Below are 27,057 nucleotides of genomic sequence, written 5' to 3' on the forward strand. Positions count from 1 at the left end.
GTAGCCTAATTTCATTTTTTTTTAAGATTACTGATAGTGGGATCATTGCGATGATGAAGAGAAGAGGTGAAAGTGAATCACCCTGGAAAATTCCTCGCTTGATATTAACCATTCCGTAGATCTCATTCCCTACTGCCAACTCAGTTCTCCATTGTTTCATCGCCTTTTCAGTAAAGGATGTAATATTTTTGCTAATGCCAGTTGTTTCTAGGCATTTTATGATCCAACTATGTGGCAGTGAGTCAAATGCCTTTTTGTAATCAATCCAGACCATATTCAAGTTCGTTTTTCTGTTCTTACAATTTTCTAATATCATTTTATCAATTAGGAGCTGTTCTTTTGTGCCCCTTCTCCTTCTTTTGTTGCCTTTTTGCTCTATTGGCAAGATGTTGTTTGTTTCCAAATAATCCATCATGTTATCTGCAATAATGCCTGTGAGTAATTTGAAGGTTGTTGGCAAAGATGTTATTGGTCTGTAGTTTTCAGGTATTGTTCCTTTAGTTGCATCTTTCTGAATCAAGTATGTTTTTCCAGTTGTCAACCATTTATCAATTGGCCCTTTTGTAAAATTTCATTCAGTTGCCTGGCCAATATTGCATGTAAACTGGTCAGATATTTGAGCCAGAAACCATGTAATTGGTCCTTTCCAGGTGATATCCAATTCTTTACCTTTTTTACTCGATTTTTGACCATCTCAGTTCTTATTTTTAATACTTGCATTTGTTTGTTGCCAATGCTTTTCTCAAAGTCATGTAGCCACTTTGCTTCCTTATTGTAGTCCTTTGCATTTTCCCACAATTCTTTCCAGAATTAACTGTGGCCTGCTTTTCTAGTTTTTCACTTTTGGTGTCACCATTCACATTAAGACTTTGACAAAAATGCCGTTGGTCTGATCGAAATTGCTGATTTTGTTTATATTGGATGATTCGTGCCTCATATCTTTCAATTTTTCTAGCTGTTGCTGTTATCTGCTGTTTTACAATCTCTACAGCTTCATTGATGTTTCTTGTATCCAATCTATATCTTCTGATTAGCCGATCTATGATTTTGTTGTTTTTTAAGCCGTTGCTCATGCATGTTCTTTAAGTTACTAGCATCTGCCCATTATTATTATTATTATTATTATTATTATTATTATTATTATTATTATTATTATTATAACGTCCTAGGCCCCTGGGTGGGGCCCGACTAGTAATCAATGCCAAATCCGGCGAAACAACTGGCCGCTGTGATACAATTCTGTTGTTGTGAATAATAATAATAATAGGAAAAACAAAGCTATGCATAGCCAATACTTGAAAAGTATTGAAGGCAAAGCTGACCAAAAGCTAACTTGGAACTGGTTAAGATGAGGAGTACTGAAAAAAAGAAACAGAAGGCTTTATTTTGGCAGCTCAAGAACAAGCCTTAGCCACAAACTGCATGAAGGCAAAAATTCAACATGTTACCACCAACAGCAAATGTCACCTCTGTAATGAGAAAATCGAGACAGTCGACTACTTGATCAGTGGTTGCAGCAAAATTTCACAAACTGACTACCTACAACACCATGACTGCGTTGCTAAGATCATTCACTGGAAATTGTGCCCAAAGTTTGGATATGAATACAGCAAAAACCACTGGGAACATCAGGTTCAGAAGGTTTTAGAGAATGAGAAAGTCAAGATCTTGTGGGACTTCAGAATTCAGACTGACAGGCACTTGGCCCACAACACACCTGACATAACAATAGTTGAAAAGAAAAAAGTATGGTTCATTGACATTGCAATACTTGGAGATGCACGAATTGAAGATAAACAGCAAGAAAAAATCACAAAGTACAGGAACTTGCAAATTGAAGTTGGGAGACTGTGGAAAAAGAAATCATGTGTTGTCCCGATTGTAATTGGAGCCCTTGGAGCAATACCCAAAGGGCTATCTTGCCATTTGGAAATTTTAAATTTATCAGACTTGAACATTCTGATTCTACAAAAAAACGCCCTACTTGGAACAGCTTATATCTTCCGACGTTACCTTAACAGATCCTAGGTCCTTGGTTAGGACTTGAGCTGTTGAGCTACCAACCAGCCCCAAAGGCTGTGAATCTCACCAAAGATTAACCACATAATAACCTGATCATGAGATTAATATCCTGGGCCTCCCTCCAACCAGCCATATGTTATACATGTAAATGGATGTGAAGGTTAGAAAATAATGTAAAATAAATCACAAGAGTTGGAAATCAAAAGCAGCAGTCTTCTTATTCTTGTTTGCTTACCCTTCACAAATCTTCTTGACTCTGGTTTTCAGCTGGTCACCTTGGAAAAAAATAATGAACACAGACTTGTGCACATAGTCACCCTAGAAGAGAAAAGATAGAGAAGGTCAATTTGGAATTAAAGTTATTCAGTTGAGTATAGCAAAAGTATTAGCTTTGGATCATGAAAATCCTCGTTCACATTTACCACTTAGTCATAATATTTACTGGGGATTTCTCAAATCCAATCTCTCCTATTATCATATCCCTCTAACTAGAAGCATATATGTTTTCTGAAGTTTCCTGAAATCCTTTTGAAGACTTTTTTTATTTTTTGTTCTCTTACATACCATTTTAAGTATATATTCACATAATTGTTATTCTTCACATTTATCATTCTTAGATCTTTATTATTTCATTTAATAGGTTACAATATACAGTTTGGGTTGCTTTATTTACCATCCTTTCCTCCTGTTGTAACACCACTTTATTTTCCCTTTCTTTTCTCCCTCCCTTCTACTTTCTTCCTTCCTCCTCTCCTTCCCCTTCCTTCTTCCCTTACCTTTCTCCTATTCCTCTTCCTCTTTCCCTTCCTACCATCTCTCCTTCTCTTCCTCTCCATTTTATTCTCCTCTCGTTACCTCTTCTTCTTTTCCCCATCTTCCTTTCATTCTCTCCTTCTCTCTCTCTTTCTTTTCTATTGTAGGTATCTCTTTCAGATCTCAGTTTGTTTCCTTGGGATGGTATTTCCGCAAACCCAAACATAATTTGATATCATTTCTTATTCCCTTACCTTTGCTAATCTATCCTAACTATATTCCCCCCCTTTATATCTCGCTTTTGAATATATACTTATATATTAAATATTTTCTTTTCTGTTTTCCCCTTCTTCCCACCCTTTTCCATTTAACAGTGCATCATCTGGGTTCTATATCTAAATCCACCTCAAAGTCTTGCATCTTGCAACATTTTTATATTAATTCTTGCTTTTTCCCCATGCCCTATATATTTCCCCACTATTTTATTCATACTTTCAAAGTATTTTTTCTCTAATTTTATCAGTATTGTTTGGAATAGGTATAGCAATCTTGGTGGTATATTCATCCTTACTACTGCTATTCTTCCCATCAATGATAATTGTAGGTTTTTCCATCTTTCCAGATCTATTTCTATTTGTTTTCTCACCTCATAGTAGTTATCCTCCTTTAGTTTACACATCTTGATGTTAATTGAGTACCCAAATATTTCACTTTTTTCACCATCTGTATGTCCAGTTTCCCCATCAACTCTCTTTTCTGTTTTTCTGTCATATCTTTCACCAGAATTTTTGTTTTATCTTTATTAACATTTAAGCCGGCTACTTCTCCATATTCTTCTATTATTTCAACTAGTTTTGGCCCTGTTTCTATTGGATCTTCCATAATAAACACCAAATCATCTGTGAATGCTTGTAATTTATATTCTTCTCTCTTGCCCCTCATTCCTTTTACCTCTTTAATTTATCGTATTTCTCTATTCAAAATCTCTAGTGTCAGTATAAATAATAATGGCGATAGTGGACATCCTTGTCTACTTCCATTCGTGATCTCTATCTTTCCTGTCACCTCACCATTTACCATTACAACTTTGAATGGCAGAATGCAACAGGGAGCTATTGGTTAAGCTCTCCATAACAATCCTCATTCCTCATATGGCCCCTTGGGAAAATTAATTGCCCACCCCGGTTTACAGCCTCCTCCTGCAGAAATGGCCACTATACCGTTACTGGGTCCTCTAGAGGGTTTTCAATTTCAGCTTGCCGTAAGAAAACATTTCCACGACACACCCTCCATAGCATCCGCTCAAAGGTCGGGATTCGCTCACGGCTGATCACTCCAGCCACAAATCTAAACAGAGGAGAAACCAAATAAAACAAAATAAAACAAAAGTATTAACTATATAGCTGAATTATGAAAAGATATGAAAACAATAGGATATTCAATTCTGGAGACTAAATGGATCAAGATCGAAAATATGCTTGTGATCTAAAAATTAGATTAAATCATTTTTTCTTGATTAGAGAATAACAACATACAATTATGTTAATAATTACTTAATTAATAAAAATTAATGTGCATTCCTTTCAAAACATTACCCTCAAGTAATGTTTTAAAAGGAATGTGCATTAATTTTTTATGTTAAATTATACTCCTTACACATTGAATTTGTCATCTCATAAATAGCATGGCAAAAAGAATAATTTTATATAAATAGAAATAAACTATCTTGATTTTAAGGAATGGACCTGGGATGTGTTTGCTGCCTAAGTTCTAAAAAAACAGCTAGCCTCTGAGTGAAGTGAAACTGATACATGTATATTTGAATAAAATCAAACCACAGTTCAATAAAGAAAAAAAAATGGTCTGAATTGTACAATTATTTTTGAACCAGATTATCCTTTAAATGTATGGATTTCACTTTTCAGAATTCTGACCAATGCTATGCTGGCTGAGAATTCTGAGATCAGGTTAGAAATAGTTAATTTCTGATTTTCCTGAATTGAATCTATATCTATAGGCTTCAATCTATCTCAGAAATTTATGAAGTATAAAGAAAATCTATATTTTTGCTGTTGTAATCTATGATTAAAAATAGCTCATTAACAACTTGTAATTTTTGTATGCTGCTTACCTACCATATTTTAATTTAGATTCTTAATGGTCAACATTGGCTTGGTTTGGAGCTATGTCTGAACTATCAAGGAATTAATGCTACTGTACAAAAAGAGCAACACTTATATACATGCATTCTTAAATTCTTGAAGTTCACTGGGAATACCTGTGATCAAAAAGTACTTGGGAGTTCAACTGACAATATCAGTTATCAAAAAGTTTTGATAGCCATATAAAGAAATTATTTGAGATAAATCTCTACAAAGAGTACAATCAAGACATAAAATTTAAGGAAGATCTAGATATTGGGGAAAATGTCATAAACTGCAAATGTTACAGATCAGCATTTGAAATTAATACTGATGTTTATCTGCATGTGGGTCTTCTTCAATGCTTAAAAATTAAGATATGTTATAGAAGAGCATAACCCTCATTGACCTTTTGCTGAAGAAAAAAATACTTGGTTTATTGATTTGATAATTGGAATGGACAGTTTATGGAAAGAATGATATAAACTTAGAAAGGGGATAAAATGTTAAATACATTTATAACTGTTTTTTAATGCTTCCGCCCCCCACTTTGTTTCTTCTCCTTAATTTGTCTCTTGTTTGTCTCTTCAACTTATCAAGGTTGATTCAGACTTCCATCCTTCTGAGATGGGTAAAATGGGGAGCCAAACTGTTAGAGGCAATATGCTGACTCTGTAAAAACCACTTAGAGAGGGATGTAAAGCACTGTAAAGCAGTATATAAGTCTAAGTGTTAATGCTATTACTATTTATTCATTATTTTTCTTTCTTTTCTAAAATATATATTTTATCATTAAAATAATAAAATGTGTTATAAAAAATAATAAAAAATATTTTTAGAAAATCCTTGTTGAATAAAATTGATAGAAGTAAGAATTTATCCAATTTAATGGCAACAGCTGTGGGGAAAATATCTCTAAGTTAAACAGTGCAGTATATTGCTTTAAAAAGGATTAAGGGATACAGATTGAAGCCCATGTTTGGACATGGAACTCAATAAGGAATTTGAGTCAGTTACATTTTCTCAAGTCTGTCTATTTCTGAGGATCGTTATGGGAATAAAATGAGAGAGAATAACAGTTTATGCAGTATACATTCCTTGCATTCTTGGAGAAAAGGGTGGGATATAAATCAACAAAGGTAAAGTGAAGTAAAACAAACATACTGCTGCTCTTCCCAAAATAAATTAAAATCTTCCTGTGTTCTAATAGAATTTCTAATTTCCTAAAAGGAACAATTATGATTAATATAAAATTATCAATTATGGCTGTTAGTGAGCCATATCTGATTATCTTCTCCAGATACTTTAATCAACACCTTTAGAGAAAGGAGTACAATTGATACTCTAGAAATATTGTAGATTATCTGTTCAAAACTATTTAAAAATTGTTTTCAGTTTATTAAATCCTACTAGTCATAGATACAGAAATCAAATCTACACTAGTTCAGATTAATATATACTAATTATCCAGTAACTGAATTCACAAATTCAACTGATATGAGGACAAGACTGGCAACTTGTATTTTCCTATGCAAGAAACCAAGAATAATATTACAGTATACTAGGGCAACTCTGGTCCTTAATATCAGTACTACAATTTTTATAAAGTACCATTAATTCTGAAAAACATACCCCAATCGCAGTGGGGCTCCTCTTCCTATTTCACTTGGTTCCAACAGCGATGAGGACTCCTCCAACAACTCAGGATCCGCCATCTGCTGATGATGCAATTCAGCCTGAATTCACAAATCAATTAATATCTAATGAAACTAGTTAGTGGCATGCAGAGGATGAGGAACCAGGAGATGGATGAGAAAAAGAGAAGAAAAGCAGAAAAGAATAAACAGTGCAAAAGAAGAGAAAGCTTAAAGAAAATATGAGTGAGAGACAAAGCATCTTTATATTGCCAGAAAAGTGAGGGGGGGGGGCAACAACAAAATACTCAGAATCACAGATTTTTCAAGCTGGACAACAATTAGCCTAGATTGCAAGTTAAGCTCCAAAGGAATATGGTAGAAAAAGAACAAATTTCTATTTTTGTTTATCTGGGCAGGGGATCTTTTTTGTTTGTTTGTTTGTTTGTTTGTTTAAATGCCAACTTACAACTTTATCATGAGCATCTACACAGCACTAGGGAAAACTACAGGAGAGGTTTCAAGAAAGAATGCTAAGGGTAATCTAGAATCTGAAAATGAGACAAAAGGAATCACAGTAATTGCTAAAAAATGAGAAATTGCATGGTCAAAGATATGATGCAATATATACAAGGCAGTGTATTCCATTTCTAAAAAGTCAATTCTGCCTAATTATAATTAATCAATCTATGCTTGTTTATTTTACATACATATTTATGTTTATGTTAACCCCTAGAAGAGTAAAGAACAGGCACTGAAGTACAACTGTTGAGAGTTCTTGGGGTTTTTCCCATGATTTTAGCAGCTATTTTCCCATATATTTTTCTTACTTGCCATTAATAACTAAAAACATCTATATAAGGAAGATTCCTTATATGACAAGCATGAAAAAACCTCCAAACAAAAATCTGTAGTTTGAACCGCACACTGCATAAAATACTGACTCTCTCTTCTCTCATATTCATCCAAAGGATAGGCAGAAAAAATGATTAATGCAGTGGGGGGAAATAATCAGTCTCTCCATCTTTTCAATTTAGGGCTTACAACTCCATTGAAATCAATTCTGGAGATTTCCCCACTGACTCCGTAAATATGTGCACATGATACACTTGTATATCTGTGGAAATATTCACGAGAGTTGTGCAGTCCTTTAGCTTCAGAAGTTCATGTGGTTATGTAGCAAACACCTTTTACATAAAACAAATCTTTTCATAGGCTCATGCTACTGCAGCATCATTTAAAAAAAGCACAACTCTTTTGTTTCCAAAAGGTGCTAACATATATGTTAATTATGCTATCCATATGACTTCTCCTTTGAAACTGAAGGGCGGGGTCTGAATAAAAGCCATAGTCTTATATTAATAGACTAATCAAACTTAAATGCTTGGGAAAAAATAAGTCTATTTACAAGATTAACTGTTGCTCTACAATTTTTTTTCTCTCATGAGAAAAAAGAAAACAGAATTGATGCGCCCATATACGCTTTTTCCTTCCACCATATGGAATTGAAGGAGTAAGCAAAAAAAGATGAGCAAGACAGGAACCAGCAATTTCCCCCCTAGCAAGATGTTAGAACATAAATCAAACGCCTTTCCAAGGCTTTCAAAACAACTCTAGAGTACATGCCTATAGAATGACTGATTTCTGCTAACTGCAATGGACTCATTTTCAGGGTGTATATAGTTTCATTCCTGTCTGCAATAAAAAGTCTTGCTTATGCGCAGTAAAGCAATTTCTGAATTGGGAATTAAGTGCCTAGAGAGCCAAGATTTATAGCCATGCCAATGTGAGGCCTGACAGCAAGAATTAAAAAGGGAAGAAAACACAATGGTGATGAGAGTAAGGGAAAGAGATAACTGGACAAGGCAGCAAAGAAAAAAGCCCTACTCGGATATAGAAAAACGGTTAAATTCATCAAGCAAACTGCCTCTTCAAAGCAATAACTAATCTTCAAAATCCTTTCCCACCAATTCACAGGTTTAAAAAAATATTTTTTCTTTTGAAAATAGAATTCAAAATTCTCATGAAATAAAATCCTTTAATTACTATTATATAGCAACAGCTACTATAGAGCTACTGTAATTGTGTCCAATATTACTGACTGTGCAATTATATGTAATATATACAACCCTCATTAAATAATCAGATTATTTTTGCAAAAACAGCCTATGTATAGAGTGCATTTACAAAGAACAATTTGCTTTTTTAAACAATTCAAATAATAAGTATATAAAAATATTTTAAGTTATCATGCACAACATTCCTTGCTTAGCATGACTTCCATTTTTTAATATAGGGCATTCCATCTCTCTACAAATAGGATGAAATTCACAGATAACCTTTATTTCTATAATTTGTTAGTTGGGAGTCCTGGGAACTTAACTTGCAGAAGCACTAGTGATATAGCTCTGGAAGAATGACATTGCCACACCTCCAGGGATAACATTACATGGGATAACCATTTTTTTTTCACAAAGCACACAGTTAAAAACACAGTTAAAGAGAAGCAAAAGCAGATGAAGCTTTGGAAGGAAAAGTTCTTGCCTTCCAACGCATGCAAAGCATTCCTGCAAAATAGATGGCTTTTCATACTTATTTGAAGTTGAAGACAGGTACACATCAGAACAAGCAGCCGGCCATAAAAAAGAGCATGGCCTAGCAAAAAAGCCCATGGAGTTACCAACCTCAACACTAAAGAAAATCTCTCACTGAAAAACCTGTACAGTTTTTAACATAATTGGGGAGAATACAATATATGTTGATTCCCAGGCCAAATACATTTATTTTGCTTTCAAATTCTCTTCTCCACAATTATATTCTTCAAAATATTAACATTCTTTAAATAAGCAGCTCTTTCTCTGCAATTACTTTGCATTAATCTCAAGCATCAAAGGATAGTCACTTCTCAAAAAAATCTCTTTTTACATACCATGGGGCAAAACATTTTAAAACTCCTGCACAAATGTACACAAAGGTATAAACAACTCTGGATATATAGTAATGTATCATGTGAAAAAATTTAAATCTTTGTGCTTATATTCATAATAATACTATCATTATCTGTCATTCCACACAAATGTTTTCTATTAAGCTCCAATTTTCCTCCTAACATTCAAATATCTGTGTCTAATATCATGCTCAATTTCACCTGCAGAAATATACCAAGAAATACAACCCATTGAAAAGGCCAGCCTTCTCACCTGTAAGATACCTACTCCAGCACACTTACAAACGTACATGCTCAAATGAAGCATCTTGAATTGAATTTGCAAATAAAAATTATTATGGTTATTATAATAATTATGTTTCAGGGAACCTTTCCAAAGAAAAGTTAACAAATAGCAGGGAGATCCAATTCTGACATTTTAAAATCAGAACTGAGATGCTACTTTAATACTACCTACTATTAATTGAACAGTTTATTTTTAAAGGCGGGAAAATAGTATTCACAAGTGCCCTTCCGTAATAATTATGTATCTCCTCTGCTAAAACAAGAAACATTAACTTTTCAAAACAGTGGAAAGTAAATCCAATTAATGATCATTATTCATAAGCAACTATATAGGAGAAGCAAGTCAAGATCCTTCAGGCAGAACACATAAAGCAGGAGACATATTTTCACAGTTTCCAGCACCTCCAGCAAGGATCACCAAGAGAAGGAAGAAATGACAGATGCAAATGAGAACTAAAGATGGGACATGTTGAAAAAAGAAAGAAAGAAATCAGAGGAAAGAAATGGGAACTGCATGCCATTAACCATTACTTTTCCAGTCTTGTTTCAGTCTATTCTGAACACTTATGGTTTATGCATTCCGAGATATTATTCCAGTTCTCACTGTGCTCTTTACAAGATAAAGATATGAAGAATGAGAAAATGACTAGCAGTTAATAGAATCAAAATCACTGTGTTCTTTTTTTGACATGCAACAAATGGCTACACCGGCAGAGCAAACATTCAATGAGGCCCAAATTCTCCTGTAGCTCCACCTCAATTAAATTAAAGTCTGCAAGCCTTGGGAGCCATTTCTTGCCATTAAACAACAAATATTTTAAAAATCTCTCCCAAAAGATTTATAAAGTCTTCAAAATGTTGAATGCAGCAACCAGTGTGGTTTTAAAAAAAAGGAAGATGGAGCAACTAGACAATGCCACCTTAAAAACACACCCTAAATTTGGAGCGCTGATAACTGGTTATGTAAAACTTTTAAAAGAATGAACATGAAATAACTCAAAACTATTAAGGTTACATCTCAATGTAAAGTTATAACCCAATATATGGAATCCAGAGTGATCAGTCTGTTTACGACTGAAATAGGCCAGATATAGGCATTTTTCCTCTTTAGTGATACTATTGTCCACCACATGCTATTTAGAGTATGAAGCTGAAAAGCTCAATTCTTACAAATAGCAGTAAAAATACATCAATGTATCAGGATTTATCACTTTAAAATGTATTGGGGGTTGAATTAGGGTAGTTCTTGCATTAAAAAGATATCACATATATAAAAAATTGTCAATGTGGTTTAGAAGAAATTATCTTAATGTAAGAATATCCAGCACAGGCTGTTCCACATTATTGATACGTTATGAATGTTATGTTGATAAAATTGAAGCCAGTGTTCTCGGCAAACTGCGAGGATCTAAGTTACATAGTGAATTTTCATCTGCCCTTGGTAAAAAAAATATTTTTCCAGTCACGCCCAAGAGAAAATAATTCAGAGAATATTCAGCATGGCACTGGACAATCTACTGAACAGGAAATAAAACCGTCATTATATGCAAGACTAATATAAAAATAATCATATAACTTAAAGTTAATATTTGCAGCTGATGTTGTCATATAACCTGGATTCAAATGTCATTTAAATTATCTCTTAAGCAATTGGAAAAGATCTAATACATGCCTGTTGACAAGTCAAAGAAAAATTGGACAAGCACATGTTGCACCAAGGTTGGATGCTTTTCCAAGCAGCACCTTTTCAAGAGACATTCCATAACTGTTCTAACTAAACCTTTGTTTTAAAAACAGTATTTGAGCTGTCTTGTCATGGTGGCAGTCATAAAAATAAAATATTTACTTGCATATGTACACAGAAATCAATCACTCCAAAACCACAATCTGAAGCTGATATTCAACATCTGAAGTTAGGCACCCAGAACCATTATTGTATAGATTCACCACATCATTATTCACAAAGCAAGTGAAAGCATCCATAGTGCAAAGACTAAATAGATCCCTCTATTTACACAACACATTTTTTCTTGTTTGGAGCACTGAATTAGATGATTTCATATCTTTAGCATATTCAAGTAATTACCAAAAATGCACCCAAAAACAGTTTTTATATAATGTTTGTAACATTAAAACTGAACAACCTAAATCTAAATGTATACCTGAAACCAGGTATAGCCCAGTAACAGGATTTCTGAAAAGGAAAGTTATTATTTAAATTACTTTTTGCAATGAAGGTATTTGCAGATACAGATTTCTTAAATTCCTCCCTTTTATTTTTTCTGAAGCCAAACAAGACTGCGAAAATCTCAATTAATTCTTTAATCTAGATTTGGAAGGAAAATGTTCCAGATAAGTGAGTTTATGACATGGGACCACTAACATTATGGCTTGCAGCAATGACAGATAATGTGTCATTCTTCACAATTCTTGAATTATAATTTTACTGACCTCAGACCACTAAAATTATGGCTTACAACAATGATAGATAATGTGTTGTTCTTCACAATTCTTGAATTATAATTTTACTGACCTCAGACCACTGAAATTATAGCTTACAGCAATGATAGATAATGTGTCATTCTTCACAATTCTTGGATTATAATTTTACTGTTTACTGCTTATATGCAAGTCAAGGAGTATAAGAAATGTAGGAGAAAAGTGTAGAAGGTGATTATTCTTCCCTGGTTTAGACATATAAGAATATTCAATCACTTCTGCTTTATCACTGTGCTCTAAAAATATAGAACTTTATGTCTTTGTACTTCTGTAAACTCTCTTTTCTATCTAACTGTAAAACATGCTTGGAGATATTCCAAATACTTATGTAGCTGCAAGATGTTCTAGAAACTAGGAGTACAAATAGATTTTTCTATGTCTAATTCTCAAATTTTCATGAATAATGAAAAACAGTTTGCAACAACTCCTCAGAAGCAAATAGAGCTGCCAACCCAAATTGCAACTTAAGTAGGCATTTGTAAGAAGGAAAACAGTGGGTTATGATGGGCTGGCCCAGATGGTAAGAATTGAAAACATTCCGATATTCTGACCTCATCAAAAAATTGTTGAGTTTTTCGAAGTATGAATTTCAACTCTGTTAGCTCTAGGAAATTCCTTTTCAGGGCTTCCTGATTGGTGTTGATCTCCTTTAGCTCATTCTCAATTTTCTCAAAGTTTGCCTAGAAAGTGATTGGGGAGGAAACAAGAAAAAATAAAGCAATCATCAATATACTTCAGACATGTTTATTTTTTCAATGTGCATATTAATGTAAACTTCAATGAAGAGTTATGATGCAGAGATGGACAGATGCTAGCCTTAAAATGAATGCTGCAGCATTGGCCATAATATAAAATTCAATAACTCTACATTTTATATCTATTTATATACAAATTATATCAATCAATTATTGAAATTTCATTCTTGAATGTTCCCAAATATTTTCTCTCTATTTTTTTTAATTATATAGCTGTAGAACATACATATTATATTTATTTTGATACAATGATATCTGCACAGTATTAAGTAAAGACTTCTAATACTCTAATGTTTAAATAACTTTGTGAAGTTCAAAGTGTGGTGTGGGGAGGTATTCAGGTAGTCCACAAATTCAAATAAATAAATGTTTTATTTCTGTTTTAATTTCTAATACAGTACATTTCAATAGATATAACCCACATAAATAAAAATATATTTTTGGTCCTCAATCATTTTTAACAATATAAAGAGATCCTGACACCAAAATGTTTGATTTAGGCCGTGTGTGTGTGTGTCTGTGTGTGTGTCCTAAACTTCTACCTTCTAATGACTTAATGAAGGCAATCCCACCACTTCTGATTGCCATTGTTAAGCAAAGACTGTGGATTATTAAGTGAGTTACAGGAAGCAGGCCAGCAGGAAGGTAACATGTGATGCATGGAGGAACCAAACATGGCTATTGCCAAGTTGGGGAGGATATATGATGGCCTGTAAGATGCGGCATAAGTGCAACCAGCTCCTGCCACAAAGGGGAAAGTATATTGTATATTGAGGTTCTGTTGAGACTCTATACTGTTAATTAATGCATATTCCCCAAGTTATAGTTCTGAATCAGATACAGGTAGTCCTCCAGTTACATCCATGTATTTAAGACCATTTGTTACAACATCACTGAATGAATGATAATTACATTCCTTGAACTCCAGCTATTGTGGTGCTACCACGATTATGTAATCAAAATGTGGATGCTTGAAAGCTGTACTGATTTATGACACTGGTGGTGTCCCACAATTTATGTAATCCTCTCCTGTGTGGATTGTTTATGCTTCGTCACCCCTTACCCCCCATCCATCTATCTCTTCACCTATCTCCAACTTTTTGTCTGCTCTACACTTTGCCTGATACCCTGTCACCTAGCGACCATACAGTCCTTGTTTAATATCCACAACCAGGACTGCAGGAACTAGCATAGCTAATCAGTATATCACATAGTGATGTGCTTAATTACTACTTTGCTCAGCAATGCAAATTCTGGTCCCAGTTAGGGCTGTAATTCAAAGACTTTTATTATCCAAATAGTATCTTTCTTCCACTATTTTTCTTAATCAACACAGAATTTTAAATGTGTGAAATACTTCTCCCTGGCTCCTCCAAACGTTAATATTTACACAAACATCTAATTCAATATCAAAGCACCAGTATTTCATAAGAGGTTTAATGGTAACTGTTTACTCTTCTTGCAAAACAAAAAACAAAAAAACCCAACCCTGCACTTCACAAAAGTGAACTAGAATGATCTCTCAATCCTAAGATGCTCCTTGGCCTATTTGCTTTTTCTATTTGCCTTTCCTACACACTCACATTCTGATAGAAAGCAGTAACAGAAATATGAAATACTCTCAGGGAAAGAAAAAAGAGGCTTTGATGGTTTATGAGCAATCAGTGCTGAATCACTTTATTGTAACAAAAAATTGAAGGAGGTAACAAGGCAGAAAATAAGATACAGGGAATGGAAAAAGAACTGATGTGGGTTATGTCACAAAAAGTAGGAAACAAGGGTACATTTCGGACGTAGAATTAATCTGTGTCAATATGCATTATGATGTGATATGCATTTTTATACCCAAGCACCAATTTTCACTGGAACATATCATGAAATCTTTTTATTTTCCTAATTGTTTGTTTATTAATGTAGCACACATCTTGTTTCTATGCTATAACAATCTGTTTAGTTATCAAAGCCTTGCTATTTATGATATTGTAGCCTTTATTGAAAGTATATTTGTGGCTTTGTGTATTTGATAATGAAAAGCAGAATATTTATAGCTAAATGTTCAGTATCCAAATTTACCACAGCTATTCACTAAAATCAGTACTCAAGGGATTTACTAAGAAAAATATTGTATTTTGCACTTTTTTTCTAAACTATTAACTTAGGAGAAGCTTATATTAATATCATAGAAGCATGGTATTGATAATTCCTTTCTATAACCTATTGCAGAAAAAATAGTTTTGCATTGTCAACATACAACACTTTACATCAGGGGTGTCAAACTCAACTTCATTGAGGGCCACATCAGGGTTGCGTCTGACCTGGGGAGGGGGGTAGCCAGCTTGATGTCACTCCTGTCGTGGGCGCCTGTGATGGCCCAAGCACTCTACTAGCAAAAACGGGCTCCCGAGCTTCATTTTTGGCTGCAACAATCTCTTGCAATCCTCTGGCAGCAAATACTGAATTTGGGAGTGCTGCCTGCTGCCCTCGCAAATGCCGTTTTCAGCTGCAACCATCTGCCAATGAAAATCGAGCTCCGGTAGGCTGCACACAGCTCCCCCGACCTCCGTTTTCACTGGCAGAAGCACCGCAGGCCAGTTCTTCACTGTTTCCAGGGTGGCCCTGAGGGCTAGTTCTAAGCATCCCATGGGCCGGATCTGGCCCCTGGGCCTTGAGTTTGACACCCCTGCTTTACATAACGTATTTACCTCCAAATCAATCATGTCTCGAGGAAATGGCACTTCTGGATTCTCTCCAGTGTCTGTGAGGGGAATGTTAGCCTTCTTAATTTCTTTTTCCACAAATCCTGAAAAAGAGTCATAATGACATTGTGATTGAAGATATGCAGTATTGTATCAGAAAACAAATTAATCAATGATTCCCAAATCCAAATCCATTAATTTCAATTTATGCCTCCATTCTCCAAACATCTCATCCCATTAAAAAATAAAAGTTGTACAAAGCGGCAAATATTAAAATTCAAAACTGTATACTCTTTAATCATACTTGTACAATGTCACCTTGAGTTCCTGAAGAAGTCAGAAAATAAATAATTAAATTCACTATTTTAACTAGCATGTTATGATAGTACAGGATGCACTTCTTTTTCCAGGCAAGGACCATATTCATACTTTGCAAGTGTGCAGAGATCACAATCCAAAAAGCTGGGGGACTAAGGAAAAGCCTGTTTTTATCTTTGTTTAAACTGAGTTATAATTAAATATGGTTACTGAACACTTTCCAGTCATATAGTTGCTGAACATTCTTGTCACATTAAAAATACAATTTATAAGAATTTCCAATAGCCTTTGGTAGTTGCACACCAGATTTTCAAGGCATTTACTCAGATCTGTGTTATTCAAATCTGAATTATGGAAAAATTGTGCTTTAATATATATTTGTAATCAGATTTGGTAAAAGAGTTGTCTATCTTTTGTTCTGTTCCTCATCTTATTAGCGCTAAATCAAAAGATTAGTTTGAGGTTAATTCTGTCAACACATATGAAAGGCTAGAGCAAGCACAAAGAGATTCCTATACTCCTATGCCTTTTTCCATAGCCTCTATGGGAGGTGTCAAAGAGATATAGAAATATAAAGTAGGGAGAGAAACATCCAAATTTCTTCATTCTACTTTGTTCTTTTTAAAAAATTAAATGCAGTAAAACAGGAAGCAGATGGCAATATTTATAAAGATGTTCGAGATACCAGGAAAAATGGTTGCTAATCAATGTAGCAGAGCTGGTCTCAATATGTTACATCATCTTGCATCCAAAAAGTGAATACGCACAAAGAGTACTCTATTGGGATAGAGGTATTTTATTTAAGATGCACCACAGGTTACGATATAATAAGATTTGCCTATTTTTGGCTTAGTGTGTTATGCTAACTCTGTCATTTTTCTTAATAAAAAAAAGTTAACATTATCTTTGAACCCAGTCAATTTTCATTCATAGGTAATCTTCATTTAATGTCAGTAATTGGAATCAGATTTAATGTAAGTAATGTGATCATGAAATATAACTGCACTGCTTAGCAATATAAATTCTGGCATTTCTGGTTGCCATAGTTAAGTAAATCACAAGCGAGGATGTCGCATGATTACCATTTGTGATCTCCTGTCATATTACCCATTGACTTTGATTATGGGAAGCCAGAAAAGAAGGTCACAAATGGTCATCACATGACATGATGCTGCAATGACATAATTGTAAGAAGAACACCACAATCACATGACCATGAGGATGCTTGCCAATTTAAGTATGAGTTAAGAATGAGTTAAGTTAACTTAAGCATCATAAGTGCCATTAATTCAGTACCATTGTAAGTTTGAATGGCTGCAGAATGAATGGTTGTTACATGAGAACTACCTATATTCAAAAATCAGAACCGGCACTAAATGTGAATCTAGCATGTATACAAATATATATATATATATATATATATATATATAACCTAATTTTGTCCTATAAATCTACACGAAGAGTACAAATAAAAGAAAACAATGACATACTGAGCTTCCTGTCCATCTCTTCACATCTTCGGACTTCGTTAACAAATTTACGTTGGAACACATTCACATCAGGGTTTAGCTGTCAATAAATGCATGTAATTATAATGGTATATACTAGTATATGTAGAAATATGAACATACTGTTGGTCTCTGCCTCCAACTTCACTTCAGAAACTAGTATAACAATCTGACCCTTGAACTTTCAGAGGACAAAATGGCGGACTGAAGACAGGGCCATAAAAAGCAGAACCAATGACTGCAGCGAAGAAGCCAGTGATAGAGTAGAGAGGGGAGCAGATTGCCTACCAGTGCTCATATAGTTGCTCTTCAGGAAGATACAGAGAGCGGATTCTGGCAGGTTTTGAGCAGTTGGTGTTTTTAAAAGAACACCAAGTTTGCATACTTCCTTTTTTAATTTATCTGGAAATTGATTATTACTTATTTTTCTGCTAGTAGAATTTTCTGGAAGAACAAATCTGAAAATATACTATTTATTTTTTTACGTAAAACATTCATACAGTTGCCCATCTTATATCAAATTCTGGGTAGCTCTCAGTTAACAATTAAAACTATATGTATGTATTGTATGTATGTATGTACGTATGTACGTGTAGCCAAAACATTAAAAACCTGGCACCAAAATTGAGCATCCACATGTATTACTTTGTTAATTCCTCTCATCCACTTCACCCTATCCCAGCGCTTGAAGGAAAAGTCAAGTCTAAAATACTTTTCAGAAGGCTAAGAGGAGGGAAGAGTGCCAAACCTCGAGGGGAAACATGTTCCACAGAGCAGAGGCTGCTTTTTGAAAAGACATGCTATCTAGATCCCATAAGATGGCAACATTTAAGGGAAGGGATTAGGAGCATATCTACCGTGGCTGAGCCATTCTGTCCTGCTAGGTTGAATCAAAGGATTAGGAGTCCAAGTAAATTTGAAATAAGGTTTTGGAATTAATTACAAGGACTCCTTCCTGTGGGAAAATGCTTTCTTTTCAATTATTTTTTAAAAATAAGGCAGGACTTTAAATATTGGACATTAGACAGACAAAAAGGAGCTAAATACTACAATTAAAGGAAAACAAACTCAACTTACTAATACAGAATAAAGTGAAATATTTTAACACAGGATATTTTTGAACAATGGACTCAGAAGTCAGTTTTAAGAGTGTCTGCCTCTATAGATTGTATTTAGAAATGAGAGAAAAGAAACAAGTATTACCTGATAAGAACTGAGCCTCATTTGAAAAAGAGTTTAAAGAAGAGAGTATTGTACAAAAGAAATTGGTGTCTTAATAATTAAAAAAGTAGACAAAACAATGACCTGGGTAAGTTTGCTGTTTTGGATTTTCAAAAGAGGCTTCTTAAATCTTTGAAGAACCGTGTGAGATGGGACAAAATAAATAAATAAATAAAATCAATTTCTAGGATATAATTTGAAGAAATTAAAGATCAAGATTGTTAAAAGTAAAAGGAATATACATTTGGTACATTTGATCAAGGTTAAAACAGATACGTTGTTATCTCTGGTAATCTTTAATGAACTTTTGGTAACATCAGGACTGAAATGGCAAAGTTTTATGGATTTGCATGGATGGGATACAGAAAGATCATTTATTGTATTTAAGAGAAGGTGATAAATTACTAAAATTGTTTATACCTGCTGTGATGAAGAAGGGCATCACGTCTTTATATTTTTTTCATGCTATATTTTTATTTTCTGTTATTTCTATTCTTTGTCTTTTTCCTTTTCTGCAGCTTTAACTCTATTTTTTTGTTTGTATTACTTTTTGCTACTGTAATTATAACTTCTGGTCAGATTAACTTTAAAAAGTGAGCCTTACCAAGTATAGCCATTTTCAATCATAGGTCTGAATCATCACATACTTAATTGAAAGAAATCCCATTAATGCTCTTGAAAGATACAAAAATTCTGAGCACAAAATCATGTTTTTGGAGCATAATAATTATATTAATGAACCTAAGCAAATACGTACATCTCGAAACTGGACCTTCCCAAGTTCTCCCAATTCACTGACACAGCAGTATGCTGCTTCAGACTGCAGGAAAAGTTGTGCAAGGGTCATTTCCTCACTTCGGAAGAGTTCACCCATGGTGAAAAAAGAAGCCAATCAAACTAGGATAAGAATCTTCATATACCTTAAGGGGGGAAAAACATTAAGGTAAGTTTACATAAATCCTTCTTGGAGTCTATACATGTGAATTAATTTCAGATCTGAACTTTTACAAATTACTCTTGAAGAAGGGTGATAATTGTTTAACTTATGTTATGACTTTAATAGTGACAAATTACCATGGCATTCTAGGAAATAAAAATGCTGAGTAGGCTTTATGTTAATTAGGGGAATAGAGAATTGGAAGGCCAGAAGAACAGCAGTGAGCAACTTCTATATCACTAGTTTACTATCTATTAAACTATGTCCATTAAGAAACTCATTTTCTGGCATGCTCAGTTTATCCTCAATATCAAGTCTAACCAACAACTTCCAAAAGACTGCCATATCCGATCTTAATGTGCTATTCCACATTTTGAATGTGTAAATATCCATATATCTGTATTGTTTCAATTCTTAGAAGCTGCATAATAATATTACCATTACAAGTGACTTCTATGTCCTGTTAATGCATTTTATATGCCATTCAAATAATCCCAATTTAGACATTTCATCTGTAGATAATTGTTTCTGAGATTACTCATTCAGCCTTGATCCTAAAGCTTCAAACATCAGTCCCTCTCATAACATCAAACAGTATCTTTTGTCTTAGAAACATTACTGGAGATTTATAGTTGACAGCTATTTTAGTAAAGGAGCTGTTTTTCCACCCCTATCATACTGCAGCGGATTCACCTTTAGCCTAAGGATTCCAAATTCAATTTTCAGTAACGAACACACCATATCCAGAGATCATAGATTAAAGATCTATGGAAGCAAATAATACTTGGTATTGTGGCAATTCCAATAAAGGTCATAAAATAAAGAGGCACTAATTATACATGAAAATGCTAAGAGATAAGCCTAAGCAAATTCATGAAATATTTGAATTTCCATCAACCAAAATGCATTGTTCTCCATCTATAAAGCATCACTTATTAATTGCCAATGTAAAACATTTTGTAGAATGCCTTATATGCTTCCTATTAGTGAATTAAGGATGCCAATAAACAGAATTATATTATCCACCTGAGAACCTGTAGAACCTGAACAGCTTTCAAAAGATTTGTACTTCCTCTTTTTAGACAATAGGATGCACAATAAGTTTTAATGTATGTGTGATAGTATATTTTGCATTAAAAATAAAAAATGAAAGCTACCATTCAAAATTAACTGGAAACCACAAGGAACAAAACTACATTTCCAACCTCCTGCTCATTATATTGCAGGCTGACAAACACAGAATAAGAAGCCTTGTACAAAAACACAACAAAAGCCATTATCCAAACTAAAAGAGAAGATTTTAAAAAGCAAATTATTATCATTGTGATCAAAAAATGTTTAGTGACTATAGTGTATTAACAAAACCAAAAAGATCTAGCAATTAGATTAAAAAATCAGGGTAGTAAATAATCAAAGATACCAGATTTAGGTTACAAAATTCCACATCACTATATGGCAGAAAAAAAACAAATTCTTTGCTGCTGTCTAATGGCCATCCAGATTTGTGCAGCCTAGATCTGATAACATGTCTGCAATGAATCAATATTTAAATTCATACATTATCCTCTGCTGCATAAACAAACCTTTTCCAATCCCACAGATAATTAATATTTCTGCCTTTAGTAATCCTGGGGGGTGGGGTGGGGGGGGAGAGAGAAGGACACAATAATTTTTGAGAAACAGTCATTCCTTCCTATCTAATTAGTATTCTGTACAATTTATTTGCATTTCAGATCCTGCCCCATCAAATCACCAAAATGAAGATCAAACTGCTAGTACCTCTCGCACATCACAGAGTCTACTGCCCACCTATTCCTACCATATATTCTTCACAATTATGGTAAAGAAGTGGAAAGAAAGGCTATCCAATATTCCTCCTTCACCACCCGCCTTCCATGATCATCCAATCCCCAATATTCCTTGATCATAAGAAATAAAATCCCCATGTACCTTAATAAGAGCAATATAAAATAATATTTCTCTCAAAATGCCTGCCCTCTTAAAAAGGCTGATGAAGCGTCCCCTCCTTTCAAGGATGACCCAGGTATGATCGCCAGGAAAAACATGCTCCCCCCACCCATAGATGAGCTCCCTCCCCAATGCCCAGCTTCTTCAACCTCACACCGATAAAATCCTCTCTTTTGCTCTCCTTTTTAACCAAACAACACGGATTAAGAGGGCAAGAGACCTAAGCATTAAGCTGGTAGAACACCAGCATCAAAAAGCCCTTTCCCACAACCATTGCATCCCGCGGACAGAGACCAAATCGCTCACCCCACAATTGCCCACCGCTCCCCTCCCCCAGGAGAAAGGGCATCCTGCTATTCCCTCCTCAGCCTCTCGCCAGAAAGAGAACCTCTCCCAAAGGACACCCCCCCCCCAAACACCTACCTCTCCAAGGGTGACCCACAGCCTCAATCCAGAGGTGCCGCCTGAGCTTCCGTCAATGACGTCACCGCGTAACGACGTAACTCCCTCCTTGCAGGGCGGCCTGGTCCGGCCTTCTGCTCTTGTTCTCCCGCTGTTCTCCCGCTGGTGGGCGGGGCGTCGTTGGGTTGCTTGTGTGGGGAGATACTGACGGCCCGGTTCTTCAGTGGCCCGTCTGCACGGAGAGTTATGTTATTCGTCGGGAGCCTTTTCCTTTCGAGTGGGATGGACGGAGGATTTGATCCGGAAAACGGGGTTTATCCCCAAATCGCCTTTTCTCGGCAGGATCAGGGGCAGCGAAGGGGACTACTCTGATCGGGATTTTTCCATGTAATGCACTGCCGATCTCTTAGGCTCCAACTCTCGCAATTCTAGTTCAAAGTATCTACAGAGCACCAGTTGAAGAAGATTGATTTGTTATTTATTCCTATTTAATATTTCTTTGATACTTTATGTACAATAAGAGCCGTTTAGAAAATAGGATTATTATTATTCTTGTGCCATATCCGTCATCTGACATTGGCGACCCAAAAAATAGCATACGCAAGACCAATAGAATAGTGTTACCCAATATTTAGTATTCACATTTATGCATGAATACAATTTCTTTGGAAATGATTCAACTCATTGGGGGTGGGGGAGTTGTGGATTTTTATTAGCAAAACCCTTTATCTTTCTAAGGTTTCTAACATACTCTGTTTTAGTGATGTTTGTTACTTTTCTTTTGAATTTCATTTTAATAATTTTGTATGGCACCCAAAGTCATTGTCTGTATTGGGCAGCCATATAAATATTTTAGATAAATAATTTGTCTTTACAAAATGAGGCATACTTTGTCTAGCCATTGAGGGTTTGCAGTTATTAGTCCAGTACATAGCTAATTTACTAAATGTTACAATAATGATACATTTCAACCCTGTAAGATTCCTTAAATCCAAAAATGCATTTTACTATTTCTTATAGCTGCATCCCTTAATAATAATAAATATTGGAATCGGAATATGCTTTATTGGCCAAGTTTGACTAGACACATGAGGAATTTGTCTCAGATGCATAAACTCTCAGTATACATACCAATATCAAAGGGATGTCATGGTTCATAAATCATAGGATGCAGTCATAAATCAAAATATACCAATAGAAAAAGGTAGTAAGGAAGGTAAGATTAGAAGAATAACAATAGAGCCCTACCACATGGATAGATATTATTTAGGCATAAGATTGTGGGAGTTAGATGTTTAGCAGAGTGATGGGGAGAAAGCTATCTCTTTGTCTAGTTGTTTTGGCATGCAATGCCCTATAGCAGCATCCTAAGGGGCGAAGTTCAAATAGCTTATGTCCATGATGTGAGGGATCTATAGATGTTTTCTCAGCCCCCTTTCTGGCTCATGCAGTATGCTGGTCCTCAATAGAAGGCAGGCTAGATGCACTTGTTTTTTTATACAGTCCTAACTATCCGTTGAAATCTGTATCTGTCCTGTTTAGTTGTTGTGTCAAACCAAACAGTTATAGAAATACAAATGACACTCAATAATTTCTCTGTAGAACTGTTTCAGCAGATCCTTGGGCAATCTGAGGTTTTTGAGTTGACGCAAGAAAAACATTCTTTGTTGTTCCTTTTTAATGATAGTCCTTTGTTAGGTGTCCATTTCAAGTCCTGCCAGAATTTAGAATCCAGAAACTTGAAGGTCTCTAATACTGTGTTTTCTAATATCCTATAGTAGAATAGGAGAGCTTCTCCTAAAATCTACTATCATTTCTAGTTTAAAATGTGTTCAGCTCCAGATTGTTTTGACTGCATCACAGGGCCAGTTGTTCAACCTCACTTTTGTATTCATCATCATCATCGCCTGCAATAAGACCAATGAATGTTTTATTATCTGCAAACTACTTTAACAGAGGAATCCTTGAAGAGGCAGTCATTGGTGTATAAAGAAAAAAATAATGGAGAGAGCACACACAGCCTTGGTGGGCTCCTGTGTGAATTGAAGGGGAATTCAATGTGATTTTACCTAGTTTCACCTGCTGCTTCCTACAAGTGTGGTCAAACACTGCTAGTTGCATCAGTTCAAAGAGAAGGATTTATGGAATTATGTTATTGAATGTGGAGCTGAAGATGAGTAAAGAATGACATGGATTCTATTATGCATTCATTATTTTAGACAGAATGTATGATAATGCAAATGTTTATTCTGTATGAATATAGCTTGACTACTTGCTGAATTCAACTATAAGAGTATATAATGGGGGAAATGTGATAATAAATGGAATGCTTAGGAGTGCTGAGAATAAGATGATATTGCTTTGGTTGTTTATTGTACTGGATCAATATATAAGGAATGCTTATGGTGATTTGAGAGGTGTGTCAGTTGGTGATATAAATGTATATGCTCTTATGTATGCTGATAAACGTATACATTTGGCTTATTGATCATGTGACCATGGGAATGCTGCAATAGTCTAAAGTGTGAAATCAATCATAAGTCACTTTTTAAAATGTTGTTGTAATTTCAAACAGTCATTAAATAAATTGTTTTAAGTTAAAAATTACTTGTAAAAGAGAGTAGGATACATTGTGCCTTCAAGTAAGTTTTCACTCAAGAATGGACATTGAAAGTTACAAACTTAGCCGAGATGGCTAAAATATCGGCATATCTTAAAGATCACTCAAATGAGAGATATAAACGAGACTGGAAAAAATGGATTGACTATATACAAAACAAATATGGGACTAAGAAATTCCAGATAGCCTATGCTTAAGATCAGGAATAATTTAAACTGTTCAAAGTTAGTGTAACAGGAAGAAGCTAAGATCAATGTAGAGATGTTATTAACTTCTTTTTATTATTTCTTTTGTCTCAATATATTTTAGACTGTGTTTGTTAAAACTCTATACCGTGTACGGGCTCTGGGAAGTCGGGGGGGAGGGGTGTTAGGGGGGAGGGGGGATATATACTATGTGTTAGATTTCAATGTAATGCGATAAAAGTAAGTTTTCACTCTTGACAAGTGCCATGCTTGGGAGGGGGGGTTAGCAGCATTTTTAAAGTACTTTGCCAGTTCCTTCCTAAGATTGAGAGAGAAAGTGACTGACCCAATGTTACCAGCACTGGAACTCAAGTCTAGTTTCTAGTCTACTGCCTTAATCACATCATAAAAATAAATTGAATGCTATGCAAATTGGGTATTCAAAAGGGTATTTAATAAGAGATTCAGCTGAGATTGAATGAATGTGGATTAATATAGGAGTGTGTGACTAGTAGAAAAATATCTTAAGATAGTTTGGTCATATAAAATAAAGAGCAAACAAGCTAAGAGAAAGGCGAAGAGCAAGAAAACATTGTTTGGATAAACTTGAGATTCTGAAAAAGATAAAAGGTACAATAGTTCAAAAACCAGAAGGATATCTAAAACAAAAATGGGTTGCAAAGATAGAAAGATAGGAGAGAAATATAGTGTTGGTATGAGCTAGTTTTATATAGGTTTCCTTTCTCTTAGGACATTAATTTATTTAAGATACTATTTCTTATACCTTTTTATTTGTTCTGCATGATGTCGCTTACCTTGCAATTTCTTGATGTGTATATATGTAGGATTTTTTTTTCTTTCTTATATTCTCTCACAAGTACAGGATCTACCTTTTTTCAGATTAACAAAACTGTTGATTCATTAGTTGCAACAGTAATTTATTCTATTTTATTTCATCAAGCATGTATTAGATAACATATATAAGTATAAACATGATTTTGGGTGCATGAAATGGATTGACTGGCTTTTCACCTGAGCCTGACACATGACTAAATAATGAAGATGTTTGATGTAGTTTTGGAAACTGAATCATGCATTTTCTGCAGTTATGTATATATATATATTTATCTCCCAAATATCAGACTAGTAAACCAGACTTTATTTTTACATGCCAAAGCAAATTAAAATAACTTCCACATCCTGGCTAGGGTTTATAGAAACTGAAGGATTGCACATCTGCAAGGCATTGGGTGTAGAGTCTGATCTGAGCAATAAAAATGATGTGCTGTATATCAATGCCTCTGTCAAATATCTATTTTTTCAGATGTGTTAAAAAGTACCATAATCAATTAATATCGTCAAAGGACCAACCATTGTTTCATATAAGGCCATTTATGTTGTTCAAAAGAAATAGCATTCCTTGAATGCATTCAGATTAGGTACATTGTTTCCACTACAGGTTAAATGTCTATGGAGATTCTCAATCATCCATACCAGGGATGTCAAACTGGCCAGATGCATCACATGCAGGCCACGGCCACCCCAGTTCCACGAAGGGGGAAAACATTGTGATACCTCACATGATGGCAACGTGATGCTGCGAGTTTGACACCTGTGATCCAGGCCATTGTTGTCCCAAAGGTGCTTTTCCAAAAGGCAACTGGATTTCCTTCATTTTTTTCTTCGTTTTCACTTCTTTGATGAGAAGCAAATACTTTTCAAGAAAAAAAAACCAAGGAAGACCAGTTGCCTTCTGGAAAAGCACCTTTGAATCTATTTCAGGCTGCTTTTTCCTACTGTGCTGAAGCCATCTTTTAATTAATTAATTTTTATACTGCCCATTTCCTCTACAAGGTGACTCTGGGTGGCTATATAGAGTCCATCAATGTCAATTGCAATTAGAGCCACAGAAGTTTCTTATCAGTATTACCCATGCTGGCAGGAGTAAGCAGTAACAAATTCTAGCTGGAAGACTTTGTTTCGTAAAGCCAGTGACTTATAGCTGCTTTACAACAGTTAGGGGGGGATATTAGCTCTCTCTTTTCTTTAGTTATAAACCATGAATTCCAAACAAACAAATGTTTGCTGTTTTATTTTTTCTATTCACTTTTCCTCTTGTCTTGGGTTCCTTTAGACAATTGCTGAGATCAGTCTCTGTCGTTTTCA

At 34.8% G+C, this 27,057-nt stretch overlaps 1 protein-coding gene across 3 annotated transcripts in view; it reads right to left on the bottom strand.

Moving 5' to 3' along the window:
- The window catches only part of ATP6V0A1 (ATPase H+ transporting V0 subunit a1), a 61,343-nt gene extending 39,119 nt beyond the window's left edge, over positions 1-22,224 (bottom strand). Inside the window, exons 1-8 of one of the 3 annotated variants that reach the window (XM_032234675.1) lie at positions 22,108-22,224; positions 19,537-19,699; positions 17,541-17,619; positions 15,739-15,836; positions 12,833-12,961; positions 6,549-6,634; positions 3,996-4,122; positions 2,258-2,340 (exon numbers count right to left, since the gene is read on the bottom strand). In XM_032234675.1, coding sequence (XP_032090566.1) covers positions 2,258-2,340; positions 3,996-4,122; positions 6,549-6,634; positions 12,833-12,961; positions 15,739-15,836; positions 17,541-17,619; positions 19,537-19,653 — 719 coding nt within the window. In that variant the 5' untranslated portion in view covers positions 19,654-19,699; positions 22,108-22,224. Of the gene's footprint in view, positions 1-2,257; positions 2,341-3,995; positions 4,123-6,548; positions 6,653-12,832; positions 12,962-15,738; positions 15,837-17,540; positions 17,620-19,536; positions 19,700-22,107 lie in introns of all 3 variants that reach the window. The other 2 variants (XM_032234674.1, XM_032234676.1) reach the window with 2 other exon arrangements.
- Positions 22,225-27,057: the final 4,833 nt, after the last annotated feature.

This window comes from Thamnophis elegans, chromosome Z (assembly GCF_009769535.1).
Source record: "Thamnophis elegans isolate rThaEle1 chromosome Z, rThaEle1.pri, whole genome shotgun sequence".
In the NCBI taxonomy this organism is placed as follows: Eukaryota; Metazoa; Chordata; class Lepidosauria; order Squamata; family Colubridae; genus Thamnophis; species Thamnophis elegans.